Source organism: Muscardinus avellanarius, assembly GCF_963383645.1.
Source record: "Muscardinus avellanarius genome assembly, chromosome: 4".
NCBI lineage: Eukaryota > Metazoa > Chordata > Mammalia > Rodentia > Gliridae > Muscardinus > Muscardinus avellanarius.
The window spans coordinates 132,398,711-132,424,967 of NC_137789.1; the positions used below are offsets into that span (position 1 = coordinate 132,398,711).

At 44.7% G+C, this 26,257-nt stretch overlaps 1 protein-coding gene across 5 annotated transcripts in view; it reads right to left on the reverse strand.

Annotated features, from left to right (window-relative positions):
• Positions 1 to 1,430: 1,430 nt before the first annotated feature.
• DNMBP (dynamin binding protein) overlaps positions 1,431 to 26,257 on the reverse strand; it is a gene marked incomplete at both ends in the record, with an annotated part of 73,550 nt that continues 48,723 nt past the window's right edge. For 2 of the 5 annotated variants that reach the window (XM_080695288.1, XM_080695291.1), the window contains 13 exons: positions 1,431 to 1,616; positions 3,918 to 4,462; positions 8,226 to 8,424; positions 10,158 to 10,337; positions 10,726 to 11,058; positions 12,333 to 12,461; positions 14,559 to 14,663; positions 15,646 to 15,776; positions 17,234 to 17,433; positions 18,233 to 18,250; positions 19,016 to 19,163; positions 21,117 to 21,216; positions 22,699 to 22,892. In XM_080695288.1, coding sequence (XP_080551414.1) covers positions 1,431 to 1,616; positions 3,918 to 4,462; positions 8,226 to 8,424; positions 10,158 to 10,337; positions 10,726 to 11,058; positions 12,333 to 12,461; positions 14,559 to 14,663; positions 15,646 to 15,776; positions 17,234 to 17,433; positions 18,233 to 18,250; positions 19,016 to 19,163; positions 21,117 to 21,216; positions 22,699 to 22,892 — 2,468 coding nt within the window. Of the gene's footprint in view, positions 1,617 to 3,917; positions 4,463 to 8,225; positions 8,425 to 10,157; positions 10,338 to 10,725; positions 11,059 to 12,332; positions 12,462 to 14,558; positions 14,664 to 15,645; positions 15,777 to 17,233; positions 17,434 to 18,232; positions 18,251 to 19,015; positions 19,164 to 21,056; positions 21,217 to 22,698; positions 22,893 to 26,257 lie in introns of all 5 variants that reach the window. The other 3 variants (XM_080695289.1, XM_080695287.1, XM_080695290.1) reach the window with 3 other exon arrangements.

The following is a 26,257-nucleotide window of genomic DNA, read 5'->3' on the forward strand; positions in this document are numbered from 1 at the left end:
ATCTCTAAATATAAACACTCTTGACGAGAGACCCTTGCATCGCAGTGCGGATGAGGAGCCCACAGGCGTCTCCCGATTCGTTAGGATTTTAAGGCCAAATGTGTACTTGGAGGAGTAGGGGCTGTAAGGCTGTTCTTGTGTTCCCTTTCTTAAATGACAAACTTCATAGTTTCCCATTCCAAGATGGGCTTCATCTCCAGGGATGATATGAAGTATAGGCGACTTTTGAAGCAAAATTTTTTTCAGGGGTGGATTCATTGTGTGAGGGGGTTAGCGAGTATCTTTCTGTGGCTGGTTGGAGATCTTTTCAGGCACTTGAGAGCTGTTTGGCTTTAAATATTGTCCCTGAAGTATGGAGGTTAGAAAAATCTTATTTCCTAGGATAAGCTACTTCTTGGAATTATCCTAATTCAAATAAGTCACAAGGGTTGTTCTCTGCATCTGTGGATGAAACTGCATGGTAGTACTGTGCCTGGATGAAGGAGAAAGGCATTCAGTCTCCCACCAGGCTTGACTGCTTGGAGACAAGTGCAGATGTAATACTGGATGGCTATAGATCTAATCCCGTTATTCTAGAAAAATCTATCAAGTCACCGAGTACAAGGAGAGAAGGCCATGAGCTATCACACACGGACTGTAGAAAGTGGAAGTGGGTGTCAGAACGCGGTAAGATGGCTGCACAAGTAAGGGCGGGGGACTTTCCAGATGCCGGGTCAGAGGAAAATGACCCTAAACACTTCTTAGAAGCAGCCAGATTTTGTAAAATCCATCTAGGAATGCAGTTAAATAAATAAAAGGATTAGTGTTTTAGGGAGTTAGGAGAAAGTGTGTGTGTGTGTGTGTGTGTGTGTGAGAGAGAGGGGGGGGGAGGGGCAGGCTGAGAGACAGAAACATATGTGTGTGCTGGGCACTGGGGGTGTCTCAGAAGCTCGGGAACACTAAGTGTGCTGCCTCCCTGACACACTCTTGCCACATGCAGAAACACGACCTAAGAGGGCTCCTGAAGCCCTGCTTCTCCTCATCCAGGTCGGTTTCTGGTCAGTTGATCATGGAGCCTGGGGCCACCCCAGCCTCAAAATGGTCCAACCGGTGCCAGCGTTCTCTATTGCAAGCACAGCTTCCAGCATGCACAGAATCCTGGCCGCCTGACTGGAAAGTTTTCATTTCCAAAGGCTGACCCAGCACTCTCTTCTCTTCTCATGGTCACTGAATCATCTGCAAGCCCGAGTCCATGTCAAATTCTAGAAATTCTAGCGAGCATCAAGGTTTACAACCCAATCACGGAGGACAAGACTTGCGGCGCTCCACCGTGTCAGGCTAAGCAGTGCGGAGGGGCCCGTGTCTCAGGGGCAGCGCCTCTGGCGGCCCGCCAGAACCTTTCAGCGGACTGAAAGCGAAGGCAGCAGGGTCGAGTGGGAAGCACGGCGGGCTCAGGTGTACTCAGCTTTGCGGATATAATTGGATGGGACGTAGCCCTTCTTCCCGTTAATCTCCGCCAACCACCACTCTGTATTGCCGGTAACATCTTTAAACTCGAGGATCTTGAGTCTCTGATTGGCTGCCACGCTCAGCTCATTTGGGTTTCGTGCCTTAAAGGTATAGACAGCAAAATAGACCTTTGCAGGGGAGAGAGGAAGACAGAGTTAGGAAATTGGAGTGATGCTGCCCAATAGAACTTTCTGCAGTGATGGGATATTCTGTGAAACACACTGAAATTAAAAAAAATCTTATATGGTTATTTTAATTTCAGTTAAAATTAAATTTGGCTGGAGGATCCCATAATGATTAGGGAGGGCAGATACAAAGAAAGCCAAAATTCACACCTTTTAATTCCTTCAGCTGCCTTAAAAAGAATAGAAGGAATCTTTGACCCTCCCATGCCCCAATTCCATATCCTATCCAGAAGTTCTGAATTAGGGCTAAGGGTGTAGCTCAGTGGTAGAGCAGTTGTCCAGCATATACAAGGCCCTGGGTTCCATTCCCGGCGGGGGGGTGGGGGGGGTGGGGTGGGGATCTGAATTGAAAAAAAAGCCCTTAAACCAGGTATGGTGGCACATGACTGTAATCCCAGTATTTGGGAGGCTGAAACAGGAGGATCGCAGGTTTGAGGACAGCCTCAGCAAATAAACTCTCAGCAACCTAGTGAGACCATTAAAAAAAAAAAAAAAAGTAAGTAAAAGCCCTATGCCAGGCATGGTGGCTCATGCTTGTAATCTCAGCATTCGAGAGGCTAAGACTGGAGGATTGCAGTTTCCGGACAGCCTTAGCTACTTAGCGAGGCCCTTTGCAGCTCAGTGAGACCCTGTTTCAAAAATAAAAAGACTAAAAAATATGGCTGGGGGTGTGTACAATCCTCCTGAGTTCAATCCCCAGTGTGTGTGTGTGTGGGGGAAGCCCTAAAATAAAATATAACTAATCTCAAAGCAAGAAAGGATGATATCTAAGTGCCACAAAAAAAAGATAAAAGGCAAAGCCAGGGTGGTGCGCAGGGATTGGGTAAGCCTTGAGCCCATGGGGGAAGATGCTAGCTGGACACTGGTGTGTCAAGATGGGCCAAAACTGAGTTCCCTGCCCAAAAGCAGAATCTAAGAAACATCTGTTTGCCTGTCAATGTGCCTAGAAAAACTGTTGTTCCCTTGGTAGGTCCAGATCTAGACTGTCTGCCCTGGGTCACGAGCGGGGATAGGACAGTCATCAGAAGTGAGTACAGCCACGTGCAGCTATGGCACTAAGACGTCCATGCAAAGTCTGAGCATGAAACTAGGTGAAAACGCTGGAACCCAGACCAATGGAGGCAACGGGGCCACGACCCAGGACATGATGGGGCCTCTCAACCAAGCAGCTGCCGCCGCTGAATCTCATGATGAAACTCGTAAGGAGACTCGGTGCTGTAAGAGGGAATTTTAAGTCTTATTTAACTAAAGTTGAAACAGTTATATATGGCTGGAGGTTCCCATGAAGGATAGGGCAGACTCAAAGAAAGCCAAATGAAAGGATACAGTAGATTCCTCAGCTGTGAATCTGAAAGTGGCCTTAAAATATGAGGGTTTAAAAAGTGCAAGATATAAAAGCTATACTCAAATTCACAAGACAGAGCCGGCTGTTACAAAAATAGGAAAAACTAGCTGGGCGTGGTGGCGCACGCTTGTAATCCCAGCATTTGGGAGGCTGAACGGGAGGATCGTGGTTCGCAGATAGCTTCAGCTATTTACTGAGGCCCTTTGCAGCCCAGTGAGACCCCTGTCTCAAAGAAAAAAATAGGGCAGGGGTGTAGCTCAGAGGTACTAGGGTTCCATTCCTAGTACCGCAAAAACAAACAAACAAACAAAAAAACCCTGAAAACTAAAATAGTTCCAGAGTTCCATTTCTAAATTCTAGGGGAAAAAATACAGTTACCTGAATAAAAGACTAAGAGCCAGGTATAGTGGTGCACATTTGTAATCCAGGTATTTGGGAGGCTGAGATAGGAGGATCTGCAGGTTCAAAGCCAGCCTCAGCTCTTTAGTGAGGCTCTCAGCAACTTAGTAAGACCCTGTTTCCAAATAAAATATTTTAAAAATAGGTCTGGGAATATAGCCCCAAGGTAGAAAGCCTTGGTTCTATCCCCAGTACCCCCCCCACACACACACACAAAGTAAGTAGGTGGGTTAAATAGCTGACTTCATAAAAGGGAAGAATAAGTGCACAGAAGACTTGGAAGGGCTCATCATGGTACTTCTTAGCCCAGTGACAACAGAGGGGCCAGGGCCAGGATAAGAGGTCTCAGTTGCGGAAGGTGCTGGGCGCTCACTGCAACCACAAAGAGTTTCCTGATCCTCCTGCGGGCGCATGTCCAGGTCACCCCAGGCCCGGTGGCCTCTGCTCACCCGCTCCACCCGTCTGTCCCCGCACCGCGTGGAACCCAGGGGAGCACTGACCTGGTTGCCTTCTGCCTCACCGCTTTCTGGCTCTTCTGCTCTGTCTTCCGGAGCCTCGGCTGCTCTCGCACATCCTCTTCCAAGGTTTTTACTTTGCCCGTTTCGCCCTGGCGTGGAGTGGCCGACCGCCTCTGGGTGCCTGGAGCTCCGGCAGCTGCTCCTCAGAGTGGCAGCGGGCTGGCTCATATCTCTGGCCATGTCTACAGAGTCCCCTGGCCTGGGCTGGCAGCTGGAGTCGGGGTCTGAAGGGCACCTGGAAGGACCACTCTCTGTACTCTCCAGGTTCAGAGATGCACTGACAGTTCCTGCGTCACAGCCCTTCAATGCAGACACATCTGGAGGCTGCTTGGGGCCATGCCCCGAGGTGAAGGAAACAGCCATGCTGCTGGGGTTGAAGGTCAGGGTACTGGAGCTGCTGGGCCGTGGGATCCGGGGGGAGGAGCTGCTGTGCTCCGACTCCGTGGAGGAGTGGCTGCCCACAGAGGCATCAGAGCGCCGAGGGTTGTAGGGCTTCAGGAAGGAGCTGTACACAAAGCCTTTGGTGACTGTGGAAGGAAATACCGATGTCAAGAGTTTATAGCAGAAGGGGAGGGAGGCAGGGAATCAAAAGAGAGGAACTGTTGTTTAAAAGCCAGGTCCGTGGTGAGAGACAAAATTAAGACATCTAGCTGGGTGTGGTTGGCATGTGCCTGTAATCCTAGCACTTGGGAGGCTGAGACAGCAGGATTGCAGGTTTGAGGCCAGCCTCAGCAATTCAGCAAGACTCTGTTTCAAAATAAAATAGGGCTAGGGGTGTGCCTCAGAGGTTGAAAGCCCCTGGATTCAATCCCAGGACACAATGCACGTGGGCAGAGAAGCGCTCTGGCTACCTGCCAGTTCAATCTGGTTTCAAGCTCACAGCAGAAGAGTGAGGAGGAGGCCTGTGGACAATCGAGAAGACAGTGATAAAAACCACATGTTCAGCAATGGGAATTAGCATGTGGCTCTAATCACTGAGGTAAATTTAACAGGGCATCTAGACCATGGCTGAGGAGAAGATTTTTTTTTTTTGCAGGTTTGGGGACGGAACCCAGGGGCATTTGACCACTGAGTTACACCCCCTGCCCTACTTTTTAATTCTTTATTATCTTGAAACAGGGTTTCACTGAGTTGCAGAGGGCCTCACTAAGTAGCAGAGGCTGTCCGAGAACCGCGATCCTCCAGTCTCAGCCCCCTGAATGCTGGAATTATGAGTGTGCGCCACCACGCCCGGTTGGAAGATTTTAAGTACATGTTCGACTCTATCTGTGGGTAGAACAGGATTTGAGGACCACCTGTGTGCTGAGGAGCCCCTCGGACAAGACCCAGTCCCATCCCCTCCGTGGCCCCCAAATCCTTTGCCCAAGAAGGCTATGGAATGCTGGGAGCTTGCTGAAGTGGGAAGCTGTTCACGTGAGTTGGAACACGCACAGCGCACCTACAGCGTCTGCTCACCTTCGCCAACTGCGCAAGACGGAGGGAGGCAGAGACGCTCTCGCCTACAATGTTCAAGCACAAATTAGGACTGAGGTGGTATTCCCCAGGACATTTTTTTGGTATGTGGGATTGAACTTAAGGACAGTCTATTTCCAAGCTACACCCTCAGCCGCTCCCTCCCTCCATCCTCAGGATCTTGCTAAGATACTAAGTTTAGCCTCAAACCTTCAATCGCATCTCAGCCTCCCAAGTACTGGGATTACAGGCATGAGACACCACTCTTGGCTCCCAGGACAAATCAGAAGGAATCCCGTGGAGTATACACCCCGCGAGAGCAGGGCTTCCTCGTGATCTTTGTTGTAGGAACTGAGTCAAGTTTGAATTATTTTGTCTTACTGAGCTCGTCTGCTTCTGGCACTAGGATTCTGGTACTGAGTGAATTCCAGTTCTCCAGGCCCTCTGTGTTTGGACATAATTAGGCAGTACTGTCAAGCCCACAGAGAAAGGTCTAGATTTGAATCTAACCCCCTTTTATGTTTTTAATTAAAAATACATAACTAAATATGCGGGACAGTATGACATACATGTACACACAATGTATACGCATCTAATCAGGTTAATTAGCATTTCTATTTCCTATCATTTCTTTATTTGGGGTCTTTGAACTCTAGTTCTTCATAAAATATATAACAGATCATTGTAAACTACAGTCACCCTACTGTGCCACAGGACACTAGACTTTATTTGTCCTGACTGTATTTAGGTGCCTGTTATCTCATCTCCCCGTCTCCTTTGATCTCTGATGTACTTCTCGTACCTGAAGGAGGCTGGTGCATAGAAAGCTCTCCCTCAGAACTGGACGGAGGAATGGGGAGCAGCCCCAGGCACACAGAGGAGCACAGGGTCTCTAATGCTGTAGACCACAGGCTACTCTGTGCTTCTCAGGATTGAGCAGGTGAAACCTCGAGGAGTCTCACTGTCCAGTGGCACACACCTGTATAATCCCAGTACTTGAGAGGTGGAGACAGGAGAATTGCAGGTTCAAGGCCAGCATATAGTAACTTTGTGAGACCCTGTTTCAAAATAAAAAGTTAAAAAAGTGGGGGGCCTGAGGATGTAGCTTGGAGGAAGGCCACCTCTAGGTTCAATCTCCAGTGCCACCATAAAAACCCAGACCAAAACAAAAACCTCAAAGACAGAACAATTTCTCAAACAGCTTGGAATATGGAGTCACCTATTAGTGACTGCCACCCACCTGTTTCACTGGGAGGCTTCATCTTTTGTCCTTCCTTCCCTACTACCAAATCTTTAGTTTTTTTTTGGTAAGTAGATGTGAAAAAAAGAAAGATTAAAAAAAAATTCAACGGGCGTGGTGGCGCATGCTTATAATCCCAGCATTTGGGAGGCTGAGACAGGAGGATCCTGGTTCACAGCCAGCCTCAGCTAATACTTAGTGAGACCCTCTGCAACTCAGTGAGACACTGTTTCAAAATAAAGAATAAGCCTGGTGTGGTGGCGCACGCTTATAATCCCAGCATTCAGGAGGCTGAGACCAGAGGATTGTGGTTCGCCGACAGCCTCAACTACTAAGTGATGCCCTCTGCAACTCAGTGAGACCTGGTTTCAAAATAAAGAATAAAAAAAAAAATAGGGGAGGGGGTGTAGCTCGGAGGTAGAATGCCCCTGGGTTCCATCCCCAGTAAAACACACACACACACACACACACACACACACACACACACACACACACACACTCTCTCTCTCTCTCCAAGATAGCTTTAAGGAAACCAAGAAATGGTAAAAATTTCATTGTACAGGCCCCAAATCTTTATTTAAAAAACTCAAGTCAGATGTGTTTTTAAATTCAGGTGTTGTTTTTTTTTTTTAATTTGGGGAAGGTAGATAAGTACATATATTTCATCTCTCTCAGCAAGTAATGGATCATAATCAAACTCCTACAGCAAAATATAATTATTCATATAAAAAGATACATTATTATAGTCTCACATTACTTTGCTCAGGTTTTAGTAAAAGGGTTCTAAAAAAAACTTGGTTTTCAAAACCTTTTGGATTTTGAAATTGCACAAAAAGATTATAGATTTGTGTTATTCTACTTTTCTTTGAATGCTGTGTACATCTCCCACACCCTAGAAGCAGTGAGCTGTTTTTAAAGTCATTCCATAAAAAGCCATACAGTAAAACTATTATAGTTAAAAAAAAAAAAAACTTAAAAAAAAAAAACCCACAGGCTTTTAAATTTATTTACTTATTTATTTTTTTAGGTGTTGGGGCACTTGAACCCAGGGGCACTTTACCTCCAAGCTGAACCCCCAGCCTGATTTTTTATTTATTTTGAAACAGGGTCTTACTAAGTTTCTGAGACTGGCCACAAACCTGGATCCTCCTGTCTCAGCCTCCAAGTACTCAGATTATGGGTGGTGGGCCACATGCCTGGCAGTCCACAGGTTTTTAGTTCACACACAAGACAAATCTACAGAAATTGGGAGAGAACAGCTTATTTTGTGGCCTTCTCAGAATAAATTGAAAAGAAATAGGATTCCATCAGGCAGTGTTTACTGGCTGGATGAGTATAAAATATGGTAGTGTCTTGCAGGGCAAGTAATGGAATCTCCTCTGGACTTTATCAAAACAGAAAGAATCCAAAAAAAGGTTTTGTTTCTGTGATTAACTGGGCATTCCACTCCTCAGAGATGGATAGAACATTTAGGGTTATTTCCCCCTTTAATCAAAGACTCTCATGTTCCTTTCTGGCCTAGACAGGATGCAGGCATAGCCAAAATCACTTTTTCCCTCTTTTGGGGTTCCATTTATCTGATGTTTAGCAATCCTTACCTCCATTGTCAATCAGCCAGCGGTTCTGACTGCCCATGGGGTCTTTCTTTTTGATCACACCCACCAGGTCACCTTCCAAGAGGGAGACATCCAAGTCCTGAGCGGCATTGAAGTTCCGTTCTGCTTGGAAGAGTTTTTCGGGGGGATACCTTGCCAGCAGGGAGGCTCGGAGTTCTTCTGACTGTAGCATGTAACTTGGCTGCGGGGAAACACAAGACGCCATCAACAAGAAACTCAGCCTGCCCGCTGCCCTGGCAGCCGTATTCACTCTCAACTCAGAGTCTCAGCAGGGAGGCACTAACTGTTGGCCACTCACTAACCCATCAGAAACTTCTGGAAGTGAGCAAACCCAAGTAAAAAATCATGGCCTCTTAGGCAATGCTTTCATGCCTTTGTAGCCTCACATATAATGATTTTGTGGGGAAAATGCGATTTAAAAAAATCAAAATACTGGGGTAGAGGTGTAGCTCAGTGGGAGAGTATGTGTTTAGCACAAAAGAGACCCTAGGTTCAATCCACAGCATCAAAATGAAATAATTAAAAAAAAAAAAAAAACCCAAAATGCCTAAGTAATATTACTAGATTTGTGTGTTTCTTTTTCTTCAGAGCTGAGGATTGAACTCAGGGGCATTCTACCTCTGAACTACATCTTCAGCCCTATTTTTTTATTCTTTATTTTGAAACAGAGTCTCACAAATTTGTAGATGGCCTCACTAAGTAGCTGAGGCTGGCTGTGAACCTGCAACCCTCCTGCCTCAGTTTCCTAAGTACTGGGAGTATAAGTGTGTACCACCACACCTGGCTCTAGATCTTATATTTGCTGGATAACTCTAAATGACTGAGACTTCCCTATCTTGACTTTTCCCATCTATAAAACAAATAATGTTTATAAAAATAAGAAAAAATAAAGGTAACAATAAATTCAGTTCTTCCTCTTAAGGTAATATAAACATTATGGATTATATGGAACAAATATATCATCAGTGAAGGCATATTGGCAGTTATAGATTATAAACCCCTAAAATCTGGTGTACCTTATCCTAATTTTTTTTTTTTTTTTTTGGGTGCTGGAGATGAAACCCAGGGGCATTCGATCTCCAAGCTACACCCCCCAGCCCTGATTTTTATTCTTTATTTTGAAACTCATTGAGTTTCAAAACTCTCACTGAGTTGCAAAAAGCCTCACTAAGTAGCTAAGGCTGACTGTGAACTGTGATCCTCCCATCTCAGCCTCCCAAATGCTGGGATTACAAGTGCAGGGCACCATGCCTGGCTTAGCACTTTTATGAACTCATTTAGGCCTCCTAAGAACCCTGTGATGCAGATTCAGTCACCATCTGTGTCTAGAGATGAGGACCCAAGGCCCAGAAGAAAAGCAAGCTGCTCAAGGCCACACAGTGAGTGAGTGTCCACCCTAGTCCAGCTCTGGAGTTCATACTTGTGTGTGTGTGTGTGTGTGTGTGTGTGTGGTATTAAGGCTAAACGCAGGGTACCACACATACTAGGCAAGTGCTCTACCACTGAGCTACACCCCAGCCTCTTTCTTAACTTTTGAGACAGAATCTCACTAAGTTGCTCAGGGCGGCCTTGAACTTGCTATCCTCCTGTCTCCATATAGTAGCAAGGATTACAGGCATGTGCTGCCATGTCTGGCTAGAGTTCATGCCTTTTTTTTTTTTTGGTGGTACTGGGGGTGGAACCCAGGGACTTTCCTACCTCTGGGCTATACTCCCAGGCCTATTTTATACTTTATTTGGAAACAGGGTCTCACTAAGTTGCTGAGAACCTTACTTAGTAGCTGAGGCTGGCTTCTGAACCTGTGCAATCCTCCTGTCTCAGCCTCCTAAGCGCTGGGATTACAAGTATGCGCCACCACGCCCGCAAGTTCACACTCTTAACCCCTACGTGTGCACCCTTCTCAGTCCTGCTCACCAGGCCCAGAAGGGGCTTCCGAGAAGACTGGCGGTCTGTGGTTTTCCTCTCAAATGGCCTTTTGGTAGCTGGAAGGGACTCTGGGAAGAAGGTGAAGACCTGGAGCTGCTGCAGGACTCTGCTGTGCTCTTCATGGAAGATGGCGATCAGGTTTCCCTCTCTGCCAGCAGCTTTGAGTAACTGGAGTCCGTGGGAAGAGACGAGATGGAGGAAAAAGAACATGGATGAAAGATCTCTAGGACCAAAAAAGTCTCTCTGCAGCCCACTGGTGGCTGCCGTTTAGTTGCCACTGGCCCTGCGTGAGCCTGCGCAGCAGCCCATGAGGAACCAAGTGCACTGCCTCGGGCCAGGCCGGCCAGCACTTCTGGGAAGGGCTCCAGATGGCCAGAGGTGTTTACAAAGCCCCAGGCTTTATGGTGCCATCTAGGGATCAAGAATTCCGAAGGGCCAGACCTAATGGCATGCTTCATCTCTCTAGCTTGGTCAATTTCTCAAATGACCCTACTGTATTCCCAGGAAAGTAGCAGACCTCCAGAGATGACTTTCCCGGGGAGGGATGGGGACTCACCGAGAGCAGTGGCTGCAGCTGCTCCAGCGCCTGCTGCACAAAGTCACAGTGGGCTTCGGCATAGCCGTGGACGCAGTTGGTGAAGAGGCCCTGGGCGTACTGCTGGAACTTGGGCAGTTCATCGAGCAGCTGCGCGTTGAGGGCCTCGTAGTTGTTCCGGGCAGACTGTAGCTCCTCCAGGGTCTTCTTGTCCTTCAGCTTCTCTGCCCGTTCTGTGCAGTTATAGAAGTCCAGGAGCTTGTCAAAACGCTTCTGTACCAGCTTGTGGGGCCCTGTGAACATGCTCAGTAACTGATTTAAGGGTGAGATCACAAGCCGCTCTGTCCTTTCTTTCTGTGAGGATGAGAAAAAGACATGGTTCAGTTGGCCATATCCCATGTCCAAGTCTCTAAAATCCTTGCAAGGCCGCTGCTTTGCTCCTAGTGCACAAGCTGGCCCCATGCAGACCCACAGCGGGGCTCTGCTGACACGCCCCACACACCTCAGCATGCACTTCAATCCTCACACACCGCGGCCAGCGCAAAACATCCACTCCCCCTTGAGCGCCTTGGATAATGAACACTGAGCGGCACGTCCGCACCCTCTGCATTAGAGAGCAGAGGTGCCGGCCTGTGGTAATGCGTATTATGTGTTCTTGTCTATGTAACTTGATTTTAACCAGGTGTAGTTGTTACATCTGGAGTAGAATCGTTTTTACACACCCAATAATAAAGTTTCTAAACTACTTGGAAATATGTTTTCATTTTTCAAAGGACCTGTCATTTCTAGAACGAGCAACGTTGAGGGTAGGTTGCTAAGTATATAAAACAATATAAACTGGTACCTAGTCGCACCTTACTAAAAATATCTTACTGTTAGTACACCTCTCAGTTCCCTAAGTGTGCTTCCTGACGTTTGCTTCAGCCATGCAGAGAGCTCTAAGAAAGGGTTAGCCCCTCCCCAATTTTTTTTATTTGCAGTTAAACAATCCCATATATGTTTAGAAGTTCCCAAGTAATAGAGACTTTAGAACTTTCTTTATAGCCTAGACTTTGTTATAAAGATCTATTTGGTAATATCTAACTTGAAAAGAAATACTTAGATATAATATTTTTATTAAAATTATCAATAATGATGCCTGATTAAATATCCTAGTTTTCCTCCCCTAGTTTTGCCCTCTGAAAACTAAGTTGATCATAAACTATAAAAAAAAATCCACTGAATACATACATGCCCTATCTGTCCCTTTACCGCAAGATAGTCATATTTTGAATATAAATTCTGATATGGACATAACTAAAGGTCACCTTACACTCCTGATCCCTACGGAATTAACCTGTGCGTGAGCTGCCCTTCAAGGTGACCCCAGACCAAAGTATGAGAAGTGGGTTGTGTAAAGAGTCACTTACAAGCCGGGCGTGGTGGCGCACGCTTGTAATCCCCGTGCTTGGGAGGCTGAGACAGGAGGATCGCGCAGGTTCGAAGCCAGCTACTTAGTGAGGCTCTCAGCAACTTAGTGAGACCCTGTTTCCAAAATAAAATATAAATAGGTCTGGGAGTATAGCTCGGAGGTAGAAAGCCTCTGGGTTCCAACCCCAGTACCACCAAAAAAAAAAAGAGTCACTTACAAAATTTGTAAAGAGCTGGTCACTGATGTAGCGATGCACCTTCTCGAACTGCTCCAGGTCACGGTGTCCCCTCTCCATGCACAGATCCCACATGCTCACGGCAGCCACCACTTTGACACAGGCCGATTCCTGGAGCCAAGTAGAGAAAGGCGCGAGTAAGAACATATGGAAGTTTCTAGCCTTCGTCATCCGCCCTGTATAGCAACTCTGCTGTAATACTTCAGCTTTGAGATAAGGCTACTCATATAAACTGTGATTTATGGGGCACAGAGAAAGGCTGAGACTTTAGTTGCAGAAAAACCGGTGTTTCTCTATGCCCCATACTTAATTTATCAACATTAAGTCAGAACCAAGATGATTCCTGCTGGCTGATGAGGACCAGTGCCCTCCCTCCTCTGGTCTTAGCGCAGGCGGTCTCCTCTCATGGAGGTCTGTTCCCTGCTCTGACTTTGGCTCCCCTGGTGGTTCTCGCCCTGCTTTCGGTCACTGCAAAAAATACTCCCCATATACTGTATAACTTACCAATGCTTCTTTATTATCCCCACCTCTCTCCCCCATCCCCAATAAAATGTGAGCTTCATGAAAGCAGAGGGTTGTCTGTTGTGCTCACTGACTCAGTTACCATCTGCTGGATATATGTCTGCACAGGCAACGCCTCCTGACCGACCATGACAGCCTATGAGTCCCACACTTGTTTTCTTTGGCTACTTGGCACAATGCTGGACTTTTATCTTCTGTAGTTTAAGGTTGTGGAATGCTTATTATATTGCTATTAAAAATCTAAATGTACTAAAAACTCCACTGGTATATTCCAAGAGAAAACAAAATTCTTTAGCAAACACAATCAGTGATTCATATATTGGTTTGGTTGTTTATAATATTTTTCAGATCTTTTAAAGTTCCATATTTGCACATATAAAGCCAGTACTTTTTCTATTTTTGTTGTTTTACACTTTAATAGGTTCATAAATTTATAAACAAGTTTCTAAAAACATACTCTGCAATATTATGACATTTAGGAACACAGCATTCATTAAAGTGATGGCAATAAGACAAATGTAGAAATATATAATGTACTTTTCGTAAAGTATTTAAATTGTTGGGAAACAATTTTATGAGCTGGAGATATTAAAACAAATATTATCTAAACATAAAAGCTGATCAGCCTGGCATGGTGACGCACGTTTGTAATCCCTGCGCTTGGGAGGCAGAGACAGGAGGATCGCGCAGGTTCGAAGCCAGCCGTGCTGGCTTAAGAGACCCTGTTTCCAAATAAAAAAGTATAAAAATAGGTCTGGGAGTGTAGCCCGGAGGTAGAAGTGTTTCCAGGAACCCCAGTACCACCAAAAAAATAAATAAATAAAAATAAAAATAAATTGGGGAATTTTCCTAATTCTTCTCAAGTAGGGAACTAATGTGAAACGTGGTTTCCCATTTTTTCTCTAAATATCAGCCCATATGCCAGTGTAGATCCATTACCATGGTCTGTGAACCTCAGTTTATGTTCCCCATGGCTATCAATCTACCTGATTTTATCATATGGCAGGGCTTTTTATTTAAGCTGGTGACAAAACTGCCTCACATGTTCTCAATTTCTGCTGTAGTGGTCAAAACCAAATTGTAGCATAAATGCATCATTCTATTAAGTCAGTAGATAATTTAGAGATAAGAATACAGTAGACTCTAGTTCTGGTTCTCATTGCCTGAGGCAAGGAAAGACCCAGGCCCGCCAATCCCCTTACCTTCTCTGGTTCCCCAGAGCTACCTGGTTCCAGCAACTTTAGAGGCCTGGCATTTAGCAACCTCACAGACTGAAGCCTAAGTGATCAGAAGGCACACCCCATCGGCGAGTCTCACTCCCTCATCTCACCCGGGGCTCATTCTTTCCCAAGTTTCCTGCTCTACAGCTTCTCTCTCTGTGTTCAGTATTTGATCTTCAAAAGAACTGTGACAAGTACTTCTTACATACCTGATTATAGGGGAAGTAGAAAAAAGACAGTAGAAAAAGGTGTGTGTGGTGAGGAGGGCAATGATTAAAAGAGAAAGAGGAAAGTGCTAAAGTTAACACCGCCGATCTTCTAAACACTGGCTAGCTTTTAAACAGCCTACAGGCATTCCAATAAAATGTACATTATGGCCAGATTACTTAAAACTTTCGTTTGACAGAACGGCAGATGATTAGGAAAGCCAATAGAATTTTCCAAGTAGAGCGATGTTGACACTTACCCGGATATGCTGGAGGTAGAGAGACAGATCTCGGATAAAAGATTTAATCAATCTTTCTTGCATTCGGAAGTTCTTTTCTGTTTCTTCAAATACTTCATCTTTTATCTATTCAAAATAAGTAAGGGCAATTAGCAAGTTGGGACTCTCAAGCTACCTTGTTGGCAAAATTATTTTATCTTTCTTAGGAACATCTTTCATTCAAAAATTTTTTTGAATTTATCTTTTAATATATTTATGAGCATATTAAGAAGTATATTGTTTTTTTTTTTTCATTCAAATTTTAAGCCTTCCGTGTTTCTCTGAATCACAGTGTGTGGCTTGAAAGACCTATAACACACACAGGGGGCCTCCCAGCTCCAAACTGTCTTCCCTCTGTGCCTAACATGAGTCCTCTGCTCTGGGTGGGCTGTCCCCTTTGGTTGCCTGGTGCTGCCACACTGAGGCCCAGGGCTTTCCCTAGGCCAGGTCCCCTGCTTGGTAGGCCCTGTGCTCTCCCTATGCCAAACCTGCCTCTTTTCCTTTAAGGTTCTGAGGAACTCTCAGGCCAACAAGAAACTCGCTGTCATTGAAATATTTTTTGAAGTATTATAGCATTTCGAGAACAAAGTGTAAAACTTAGCCAGTGAACATTTGATGGATTGTGTTTTCCAATAATTGCTATCAGGAATCAAGTCTGGAGACTCCAGGTCCAATTACACTGTTGCTAACCTGCTTTGGGGTCACTCCACCTCCTACCTTTATGTCTCCTTATTTGTAACATGAGGCATCCACGAGGGGATCTCCAACATCCCTCCCAGCTACAACTTTAGACCTGTCTCCCCACATAGATTTTATGCTTCTTAGAGGTGTTGAAAACCACAATCATGATTACATGTTGACGGATCTGGCCTCCTAATTTGCCTTTGCATGAATTCCAAGCAGCTCACCAAGGCACAGATGGAGGGCCGGGTGGGTGCGTTCACATGGCCCGTAGCTGCAGGGCTGTTTCTACCAGCCAACAAGACTGGAGGCATGAAGTAGGAGGCAGGCTGCCCGCGGAGCCCTGCACAGCTCAGCCACGCGCTGGCCTGCAGGGGCGGGCTCTCACCTGCGGAGCGAAGCCGGTGAGGTGCTTCAGGTGACTGCTGACTCGGTTGGACTTCTTGATGATGGAGTGGATGTTCAGTTTGGAAATTTTCTCCATAAGGCTATCTTCATCAGCCTTACGGTACTTGAGCACTAGGGAGGGAGCGGGGGTGGTCAGTTAAAAAAAGCATTCTTTCCTGCCCCTGAATTAAATGAGCCTAACAACTTGAAAATATACTGTCCAAAACTGAATATGAAAGAGATCAACCCAAACCACAGACAGCGCTTGTCTTCAATGAGCTTACAACTGTGCAGGCAAAATATTAATCCAAATAATCATTTATGAACATATATAATACCTCAAGAACCGCAGAGAGGGGCTTGGGCAACTGGGAGGGGTTAGAGGAAAGGAGGAAAGGCTGCAGAAGTTAGGGAAAGAACCAAAGACTGGGAAATCTGAGGAAAGCCCACCTCTCACTTCTCCTCATTAAGGTAAGGACATAAAGAGATCATTTTACTTTTTTGAGCCTCCTTTTCTTCAATAAAATATAGAAATGTAGAAATACTTTCAAGCCCTGTAAGAATCATTTACAATAGTCATGTATACAAATGAGCTCTTCATACCCAAAGTTCTCACAAAGTTAAATGCTGTACATTAGTTATCTGATTAATCGTGTGGTATGTTAGGCACAATCTACAGAAAAATCCACAGATAAAAGCAGGCGAGCCTCAGGGAGAAGAGGAGATGGCAGCAGGAAGGACACTTGGTTGTAGTAGAAGGTAAAGATATGTTATACCAGGAAATAGAACCAGGAGGAAGGGCTCCATGGCAGAGAACGCTAAAAGCCATCAACATTACATATGCATGTGGATAAATGATTAAAGTAGAAGGCAGAACAACTTTAGAAAACTATAGGTAAAATGTGGACAGACAGGTGAACAGATTATACAGAATTTTTGAGAATAGAGTTAAGTCAATGCAGCATAATCACCATGCTATGCTTGACAAGTGTTCAAGTTAGGACTTCAATAAGGGATTTGATGGAAGAGAAAAAGATGGTCCAGTTTATTCCATGTTATCTAGCAGGAGTGGGTGTCTGGTCGCTGATGGTCAGGAGGGGATGTAAGGGGCTCACAGCAGGTCACTGGTGCAGGCAGGAATGAGGGGACCAAGGAGATGGGCAGCTGAGCTTTACTAAAAGAAGACAAAAGGCTCTAACTTTAGAAAAGGCAGTAAGACCCACAATTAGGTGGGCTCGGGTTGAACGGGCTGAGCCCAGGAAGCGGAGGCAGCATCTATGTGAGCAGAGCCTCCTGCTCAACCCTCCCTACCCGCCTTCATGTCTCTTGGGAAAGATCCTTACTTCTGTAATGCTTATTGCTTTATCGTGGATGACTTACTTCCGGTGTCCTCTAGTGGTGCTGTTATTGTTACTACGTTTTTTTTCTTCAATATTATATTTGCCTCAAACTCTACTACCATTTCTTTATCACGGACCTATTATTAAACCTACTGCCAGCATTGTCCAACTCTGGTGAAGTAATTTTTTTTGAGAAAAAAAGCATTGTCCCAGGGCCCACCTCTATTTCAGTGATGGTGCCGTTCTTACCCAGGTCCTTTCGGCGTTTGTATTCATTGATGTTAACGTTGATTTCCTTGACAGCAAGGACCGCACTGGTTAAAGGCACTTTGTCTGGGTGGGATTCCGGGGTGGAATTCAGCAACTCCATTAGCAGCAGTGGGTAACGCATTACTCTCTGTACTGGCTTGATGAGGAAGGAGCCCAGATTAATATAATTGGTGCAACCCCTGTAAGAGAAGGCAAAAAAGGCATTAGTCAAAACAATACCACGTCACTGAATTCTCTTTATTCCTAACTATGATCCTGTTCTTTTACCTTGTTTTCCAGTTTCATTCATTCAACAAATAAGAGTCACGAGTCACAGAATGACTGGACCACATCCTGGGAAATGCACTGTTAGGTGATTTTGTCGTTGTGCAAACATTCTCAGGGTGTATTCATACACACCAAGACACCTATAGTGTCCTAAGTGATGTAATCTTGTGAGCCCACCACTGAAGACGGTGTCTAGTTAATAGAACAGCTCTTGGGCAGTGCATGACTATTTCCTGGGCACCTTATAAATATCAGGTGCTGTTCTAGGTGCTGGGGATTTAATAGTGACCAAAAATGTCCCTGCCCTGGTGGGAGAAAACAGGCAATAAACAAACAAACCAAAAAATACACTGTATCACCTGATGGTGAGTGCTATGGAAAAAAATATGGCAAGGTAAATCTACTTTCTAGGTTTCTATCTATAAAATAAGAAAATAAAGTCGGTCTTATGTGTATGGTACTGGATATTCAACCCAAGGGCATTCTACCCTTAGCTACACCCTCAACTCTCTCTATATATTTTTTAACAAAAACAGAGTCTTGCCTAGTTGCTGAGGGCCTCAATAATTGCTGAGGTTAGCCTTAAACCTGCGATCCACCTGTCTCAGCCTCCCAAGAGGCAAGCCCCTTCATACCAGGCAAAGTCAGCCTTTTAAGGGCTGGGAAAAATCCACTGAATGAGCTCATATATCAAGTAGGAAGGGAACTTACCATTCATTGTACAGGCTCCTATAGGTCAGGAAGCATGAGAGAGAAAAAAGACTTATTAGAGAGATACTGATTTTCTCATTCTTCTTGGAATATACCTATTCAGTAGGCAAAAATTCCATGTGATAAAAAAAGTTATGAAGACCTCTAGTCACATATCTAGTCTACTAAAAAGTTAGTAAACCTCTAACTTAGATCTACTTATTCATACATTACATCTTTATAGCTTGATTCCCTGGAGAATCTTACCTAATGGTCAAGAATAATTATACTTGGTCTTCTTGCTGCTGCTACTGCTTCCATCATCATCATCATCATTATTATTATTATTGTTGTTATTATTATTATTATTATTACTAGTAGTAGTAGTAGCAGCAGTAGTACTGGTGATTGAAACCAGGGCCTCATGCATGCTAGGTATGCATTCTAATTCTTGGGTGCTTCTTACCTAAATATGCTAATTTAACACTTTATCTGTATAGATACGAATGATTTGAATCCAAATTAAATTTAAAAAGTTATTCTTTTATTTTTTTGAAATAGAGTCTCACTAAGTTGCAGAGGGCCTCACTAAACAGCTGAGGCTGGCGGTGACCCTGGGACCCTCCTGTCTCAGCCTCCCACACACTGGGATTACAAGCGTGCACCACCATGCCTGGCTCATAAATAATTTATGCTTCAAATAAGACACACAGATATAATGAAAAGGCAAGACATAAAGACAGGATGCCTGATAACGGCAGAACTAAGGAGCCGTGAGGAAAGCGAAGCAGTCCAAATGCCTACTTAAGATCCGCCAAGGAGTCCTGGAGATGCTTCTGGATCTTCTCATCTTTCTCGTAGATTTCCAGCAGTGAAATGGCCTCGTCATGATTCTGGCAGTAAACCTTGTATGTTCCCTCCAGCTCGTCCCGGTGATCAAGAAATACGGGTCCTTTGGAGTACACAGAGACATAGAGTAACATCAGTAACTTTCTAAAGAACACCACCAAACTTTAACACTGGCTAAATCCTATTGCTAGAAATAATAAGAATATCCTCCATCAAATTTATAATTTTCCATGTAATAGCTTAAGGTTGGAATCATCTAAAGCAGAATTTAGAGAGCCACATCATCTATGCATTTATTATTCAGCACACACACACACACACACACACACACACACACACACACACACACACACTCCTGCTTCCTGAAACAGCCTCCAGCCCTTTCTGTGTAGGCACCGTAAGGCATGTGCAAGCACCCTCCATGTGGCATATTATGAGAACCCCATAAGGCCCCCTTGCTCTCCAATATAGAGGAAAAGCTGCATGAGAACAAAGAAATCCTTCTACAGTAGTGGTTCCTAATGTTTTCTTTGTGTATATTTCAAAAACATGAGACTATGAGTGCAATTTATTGTACTGTATTAATGTTTAAAAGCCCTAATCTATGATATCATAACATGTATACTTTTTGATAAAGCATTAAATAACAAAATGTAGTAATGAGCTTGAAAATCACCATACTCTCGCAGTATAAGTAATATAAGAAACTGGTATAACATTCTTTACTATTTGAGTGTTAACTGAAATTTCAAGATATTTGCAGCAAGAAACTGGATGGGGAGCTCTGGGAAAGGGGTGCAAACTCTAAAACAACACATGGGCTACTTTTTTTTTGCCCTTCATGACACACATGTTGTCCTGTGTGCAGCTGGACGGCTAGAACTATATTGGCCTCTTATAGCTGTGATCCCAGTACAATAGCAAAGTAACAGGAGTGCCCCCCAAGAGAGTACGGAGAGTCAGGAGTGGTGGCACACACATGCAATCCCTGAGACACGAGGACCTCAGGTTCAAGGACAGCCTCAACCATATAGCCAGACTCTCAGCAACCTAGGGAGACTCTGTTTCAAAACAAAAATGCACAGGGCTGAGAGTATAGCTCAGCAATAGAATGTACCTGGGTTCAATCCTCAGCACCACCAAAAAAAAAAAGTATGGCAGAATGATGGTGTCTCGTTCCTAGATCAGGGCACAGAAGACCCTGCGGCTCATGTCCCAGGTTCTCTTGCCCTTGGCTCATGCTGGGTGACTCACAACTCATCCATGGCGAGGCTCGCATGGCAAAGAGCTGAGTGAATGGTCTTGGAAATGGATCCGAGTCCCAGGTGACAGCAAGACAGGCCCACTGCTTGAGTCCAACTTCACCACACACTCTGAGCCAGAGCCGTGCAGCTAAGCCACTTCAGGTCCAGACACCAGGGCCCACAGACACGCTCGCTGTTTCAAGCTGCCAAGTTTCCAGGTAATTCTTTTTGTTTGGTACTAGAGATTGAACCCAAGGGAATTCTACCTTGAACTATACCCCTAGTCCTATTTTAATTTTAATTTTGAAACAAGGTTTCACTAAATTGCTGAAGGCCTAAGTTGCTGAGGCTGGCCACCAATCTGTGATCCTCCTGTCTCAGCCTCCCAAGTACTGGGATGATAGGCGTGTGCTAGCCGGGTGTGGTGGCGCACGCTTGTCATCCCAGCGCTTGGGAGGCTGAGATAGGAGGATCACACAAGTTCAAAGCCAGCCTCAGCTACTGAGTGAGGGCCTCAGGAACTTAGTGAGACCCTGTTTCCAAATAAAGTATAAAATAGGTCTGGGAGTATAGCCTGGAGGTAGAAAAGCCCCTGGGTTCCACCCCCAGTACCACAAAAACAATAAAAAAATAAATAAAACTTCTCTTGCTACCATGCTTTACCATCTCAAAGCAGGCTGAGGTAAAGGGAGAAGCAGGGTCTAATAAGCTCTGAGCTAAGTGACTACAATATCATTTCCTAGCATAACCACTGGGCACTAGAAGGCCGCCCTCCACCACTGAAACAACGCAGGAGTCCAGGGAGCTCATACCTACAGCATCGCTGACTTCCAGAGCAGCCAATAATTGCTTTGAGACCTTAATCACCATCTGTATATTTCCAAAGAGTCCTTCAAAATCAACATTTGGTACCTGAGAAAGGGAAACAAAGCATAGAAAATGAAGTTAACGACACATAGTTAACATCTTTCAAGGATTACACAAAAATTGCCCAAGGTCATTTCGCCTTCACTTCACCAGGCTTCTAAAATAGAGACACCCAACCTTTTAGTGTTGCCCTTTGTCCCTGAACCAGTTATGTTATAGTTGGATCTGGAGCGTTCCCAAAAAAGGCCCAGGTGTTAAAGAACTGGTTGCCAGTCTGTGGCGTTACTGGGATGTGGTGAAACCTGTTCAGAGATGAAGCCTAGTAGAAGATTGGTCACTGGGGCGTGACACTGAAAGGGATTCTGAGATGCCGGCCCCTACTCAGGCTCTGCGTGTCCTGGTACCATGAGGGGAGCCGCTTTGTTCTGCCATGTCTCCCCACTCTGATATTCTGCCTCAACACAGGCCCCAAAGCAATGGAACCAGCCCGTTGCAGGAGGATCACAGGTTTGTGGCCAGCCTCTGCTACTTAGTGAGGCCCTGCTTCAAAACAAAAGAATAGCGGGGCCTGGTGGCGTACCCTTGTAATCCCCACGCTTGGGAGGCTGACACAGGAGGATTGCACAGGTTTGAAGCCAGCCTCAGCTACTTAGTGAGGCTCTCAGCAACTTAGTGAGCCCCTGTTTCCAAATAAAATAGAAAATAGCTCTGGGAGTATAGCCTGAAGGAAGAAAGCCTCTGCATTCCATCTCCAGCACACACACACACACACACACACACACACACACACACACACACACAAAAAAAAAAAAAAAAAAAAAAAAAAAAAGAATAAAATAGGGCTAGGGGAACAGCGCAGAGGTAGAATGCCCCTGGGTTCCATTACCCAAAATGCCACAAAATTAATTAATTAATAAATGATCTCAGGTATTCTGTCCCAGCAATGGAAAGCTAACACAAATTACTCTCTTCTCCTCCCAATACCACCATAGTAAAGTGTCTATGGAACCAGGTGTGGTGGCACACACTTGCAATCACAGTACTTGGGAGGTTGAGACACGAGGATCACAGGTTCAAGGACAGCCTCCAGTCTTGGCAATTTAGCGAGGCCCTCAGCAACTCACCGAGACCCAGTTTAAAACTAAAAAATAAAGCCAGGTGTGGTGGCGCACGCCTATAATCCCAGTACTTGGGAGGCTGAGACAGGAAAATTACAGGTTCCAGCCAGCCTCAGCAACAAATCAAGACCCTCAGCAACTTAGTGAGAGCTGTTTCAAAATAAAAAATAAAATAGAGCTGAAGATGTAGCTCAGAGGTAGAATGCCCCTGGGTTCCATCCCTAGCACCACCCATGCACACACATACAAAAAAGGAAGGTCTATGGAACCAATTCAGTCTGTAAGTACAGTGGAATAGCAGCCGCAGGCTTTACGTCAGACCCAGTAAGTCTCTGTGGGAGCCCCACGCCCTAATGCTTGAGTCCAGGACTGCAGTCAAGGTCACGCTGATGTCTCGCACGGTCCCCACCTGTGCCTGCTGCAGGGGCACCATGATCCGCTCAATGCACATCTCCAGATCCCGGATGTAGTCTCTCTCCGTCTGAAGAAGTTCTTCCACCACCTTGGCTCTCTTTTCCAGCATCCTCTGCTCTGGGTTTTCAGTGGACACTGACCCAGAAGGGGCCACCAGAGATGAAGACTGGGAGGAGAGGAGCGTCATTTCTAGAGGGAAAAGGAGAGCCAGTCAGCAGCTCTGGTGTGAAGAAGCAAGACTCTGGAGAGATGCATCCCTTGAGAGCCAAAGGTCTCCCTGTGGTCTGCCCACCACAGAACCCATCAGTGTGAAACAAAGAGAGATGGAGAGCTAGCAAGCCGCCCCTGGAGAAAATGCTCCTGTCCCTGCAATACCATTTGAGACTTCAGCCTGAAACGGAGCTGGCTCACTTTCAGAGGCCCAATCAGTACCTTAGAGCTCTCCGAAAGGTTGAAAGGGTCATGGGCCTTACTGACAACTGTTTCCACTCAATCAGCTCTAAAACCTATTCCATGATCTCAGCCGCAGAAACAAAGCTGGAGAATTAAAAACACCGACATAGCACACTAGGAAGAATATTATGAGGACACATCGTGCCAACTTGCCAGGGGGAAGAATTAGGAATCATCACCTGAGATGGGTCATTGTTGGGCCTGTGATTTACCCCTCACTGGGTGGTGAACCACCATTAGCATATAGTTAGATAAGTAAAAAGCTTTAGTCTCCCTCTCAAAATCTTTATCAAGACTCAGAGCAGACTGCAGAACTTAACAGAACTAAGAAAATGGATACAAAATAGTATCTACCTGAGGTTCTTTAATGGTGTTTTCAATTGAAAGAAGCTTTGCAGAACTAGACTGAATGGTTCTAAAAATGAAAAATATGTACTTTGTCACCAGCGCTTATGATTACCTGTTAGGATGACAGATGAGAGACTTAAGGTGAGACAGCATTTGTTCATTTAAACTGAATTTGAAATACTAAACAACTGAAAAAAAAGGAAAAGTAAGCAATCTCTGCTTGTTTTCCTTCAGATTCCTTAAGACCCACTTAAACAATCACAGATTTGGCGGGTAAATATAGTATTAAGTCTGAGTATGATTACGAGAAGCAAAAACACAATTGCCAAACTACTATGGAAAGCCAGCCTTTCATTAGAGTTTATTCTCCAAAAATCTTTTCTGCTGTCCCTTTGCTACGGATTTAGAATTTTTAAAAAAGAATGCAACTCAGATTTTGGCTTCTAAAATCTTTTTTCACTAAAAGGAAGTAGAATTATTTGGAGAAATGGCTAACTCCACCAGGGCTAGGGCAAGAAAAGTTTATAGAAGAGTCTGAAACATGTGGGAAAAAAAGCAAGGGATTCCTGTGGGAAGTGAGTAAGCACAGTGATGGATTATAATCCACTGAATAAAATAAGAATCCATGAGCGCATACTCATAATACATGAGTGCATAAATAAATAGGGGAGAACTCTTTAAGATAGGTAAACTCATAAATAATAGAATAAATAATGGAGTTTTTTAAAAAATCCATTTTGCAACCATCAGAATAAACTTAGGTTTAGGTAAAACCATGAATAGATGATTCTGGTGTTACTGGTGGGGCTGGATGATGATCAGGATATCTGAATAGTTCTGAGTTACTTACTACAAATTATGCATTAATTATAAAAATGAAAAATAGAGAAATGGAATGAACTATGACCCAATAATCAAAACTAGTATGACCGTGACTGGGCAAATTCATATCATGTGCTTCCAAAATGTCTTGTCTTGAAGTAATACAGTATCCTTTAGGCACCATCCTGGTCACACATGTGTATAATTTAAAAGGAACCTTGAGAAAACATCAAACTTAAACTGAGGATTTGTGTTCTTCAAATCCCTGAAGAAGTTAGCAACTACTAAACATGACTAAGGAGATGACAACTAAATGCAATGTGTGGTTGTCTTGGATCCTGATTTAGAGAAAAAAAATTGCTTCAAGAGACACTACTGGGAAAATTGATGAAAAAGGAGCCAGAAATGCTGGTGCATGGCTGCAATCCCAGCTATTCAGAGGCTGAGGAGGGAGGATTACAAACATGAAAGCAGCCTGGGAAACTTAGCAAGACCCTATCTCAAAATAAAATAAAAAGGGCTGAGGAAGCCAGGCGTGGTGGCTTACACCTATAATCCTGGTACTTGGAGGCCGAGAGAGAAGGATTGTAGGTTTGAGGCCAGTCTCAACAAATTACCGAGACCCTGATTTAAAATTAAATAATGAGCCGGGCGTGGTGGCGCACGCTTGTAATCCCCGCGCTTGGGAGGCAGAGACAGGAGGATCACGCAGGTTCGAAGCCAGCCGCGCGCGCTGGCTTAGGAGACCCTGTTCCCAAACAAAAATGTAAAAATAGGTCTGGGAGTGTAGCCCGGAGGTAGAAGGGCTTCCAGGAACCCCAGTACCACCAAAAAACAAAACAAACAAACAAAAAAAAAATAAAATTAAATAATGCTAGGCATGGTGGCACACACTTGTAATCCCAGCATTCGGGAGGCTAAGACGGGAGGATCGTGGTTCGCGGACAGCCTCAGCTACTTAGTGAGGCCCTCTGCAACTCAGTGAGACCCCGTTTCAAAAATAAAAAGGCTAAAAAATAGGGCTGGGTATGTAGCTCGGAGGTACAATGGGCCTGGGCTGCATCCCCAGTACCGCAAAAAACTTAAACAAATAAAAAATAAAATAAATAAACAAGGCTAGGAGTATAGCTTGGAGGTAGAATGACTCTGGGTTCAATCCCTAGTACTATATATACACAAAAGATTAAAAAAAAAAAAACACCTGGGCTGTAACTAGAGTTCTCACCTCCCACACGTGGGGCCCTGGGTTCAATTCCCTAGCACTGAAGAAAAGAGAAGGAAAGAAAAAGAAACTGGAATGATAGGCTATAGGTTAGACACACAATTAGATTAAGCTTCGATTTTTCTGAAATGATGATTCTATTGTGGACGTGTAAGAGAATATCCATGTTTGTAGGAAATATACACAGAGTGAGCCTAGCCTGTGTGGGGGCCTGGACTTGATCCCCAACACCACAAACACACGCTGAAGCCTGCTACCAAGAGAAAAACTAAACTGAACAGAAACTAGAGAGAGGGGGAAAGGCTGAAAACAAAACAGCAGAACGCTAAGCACTGGTGATTTAACGTAAAGGACAGACAAGATACTTTTTGTATTATTGTCATTTTCTGTACATGTGATATTCAAAACACAGTTTTAGAAGACATAAATGGTAGCCCCGCTTGGTGGCACACGCCTTTGCCTCCAATACTTGGAAGGCTGAGAAAGAAGGGCTGCAGGTTCAAAGGTTAGAGGGCAGCCTCAGCAAGTATGAGACTCTTATCAACCTAGCAAGGCCCTTTCATATAAAAATAAAGGCTGGGCCCAAACCAAGTTATGAGAGCCAGAAGGGCTTGGAGTAACATATTCCCAATTTTGAAAGAAAACAACTTCCAGCCAAAAATTTCCTACCCAGCAAAACTTTCTATCAAATTAGATGGAGAAATAAGAA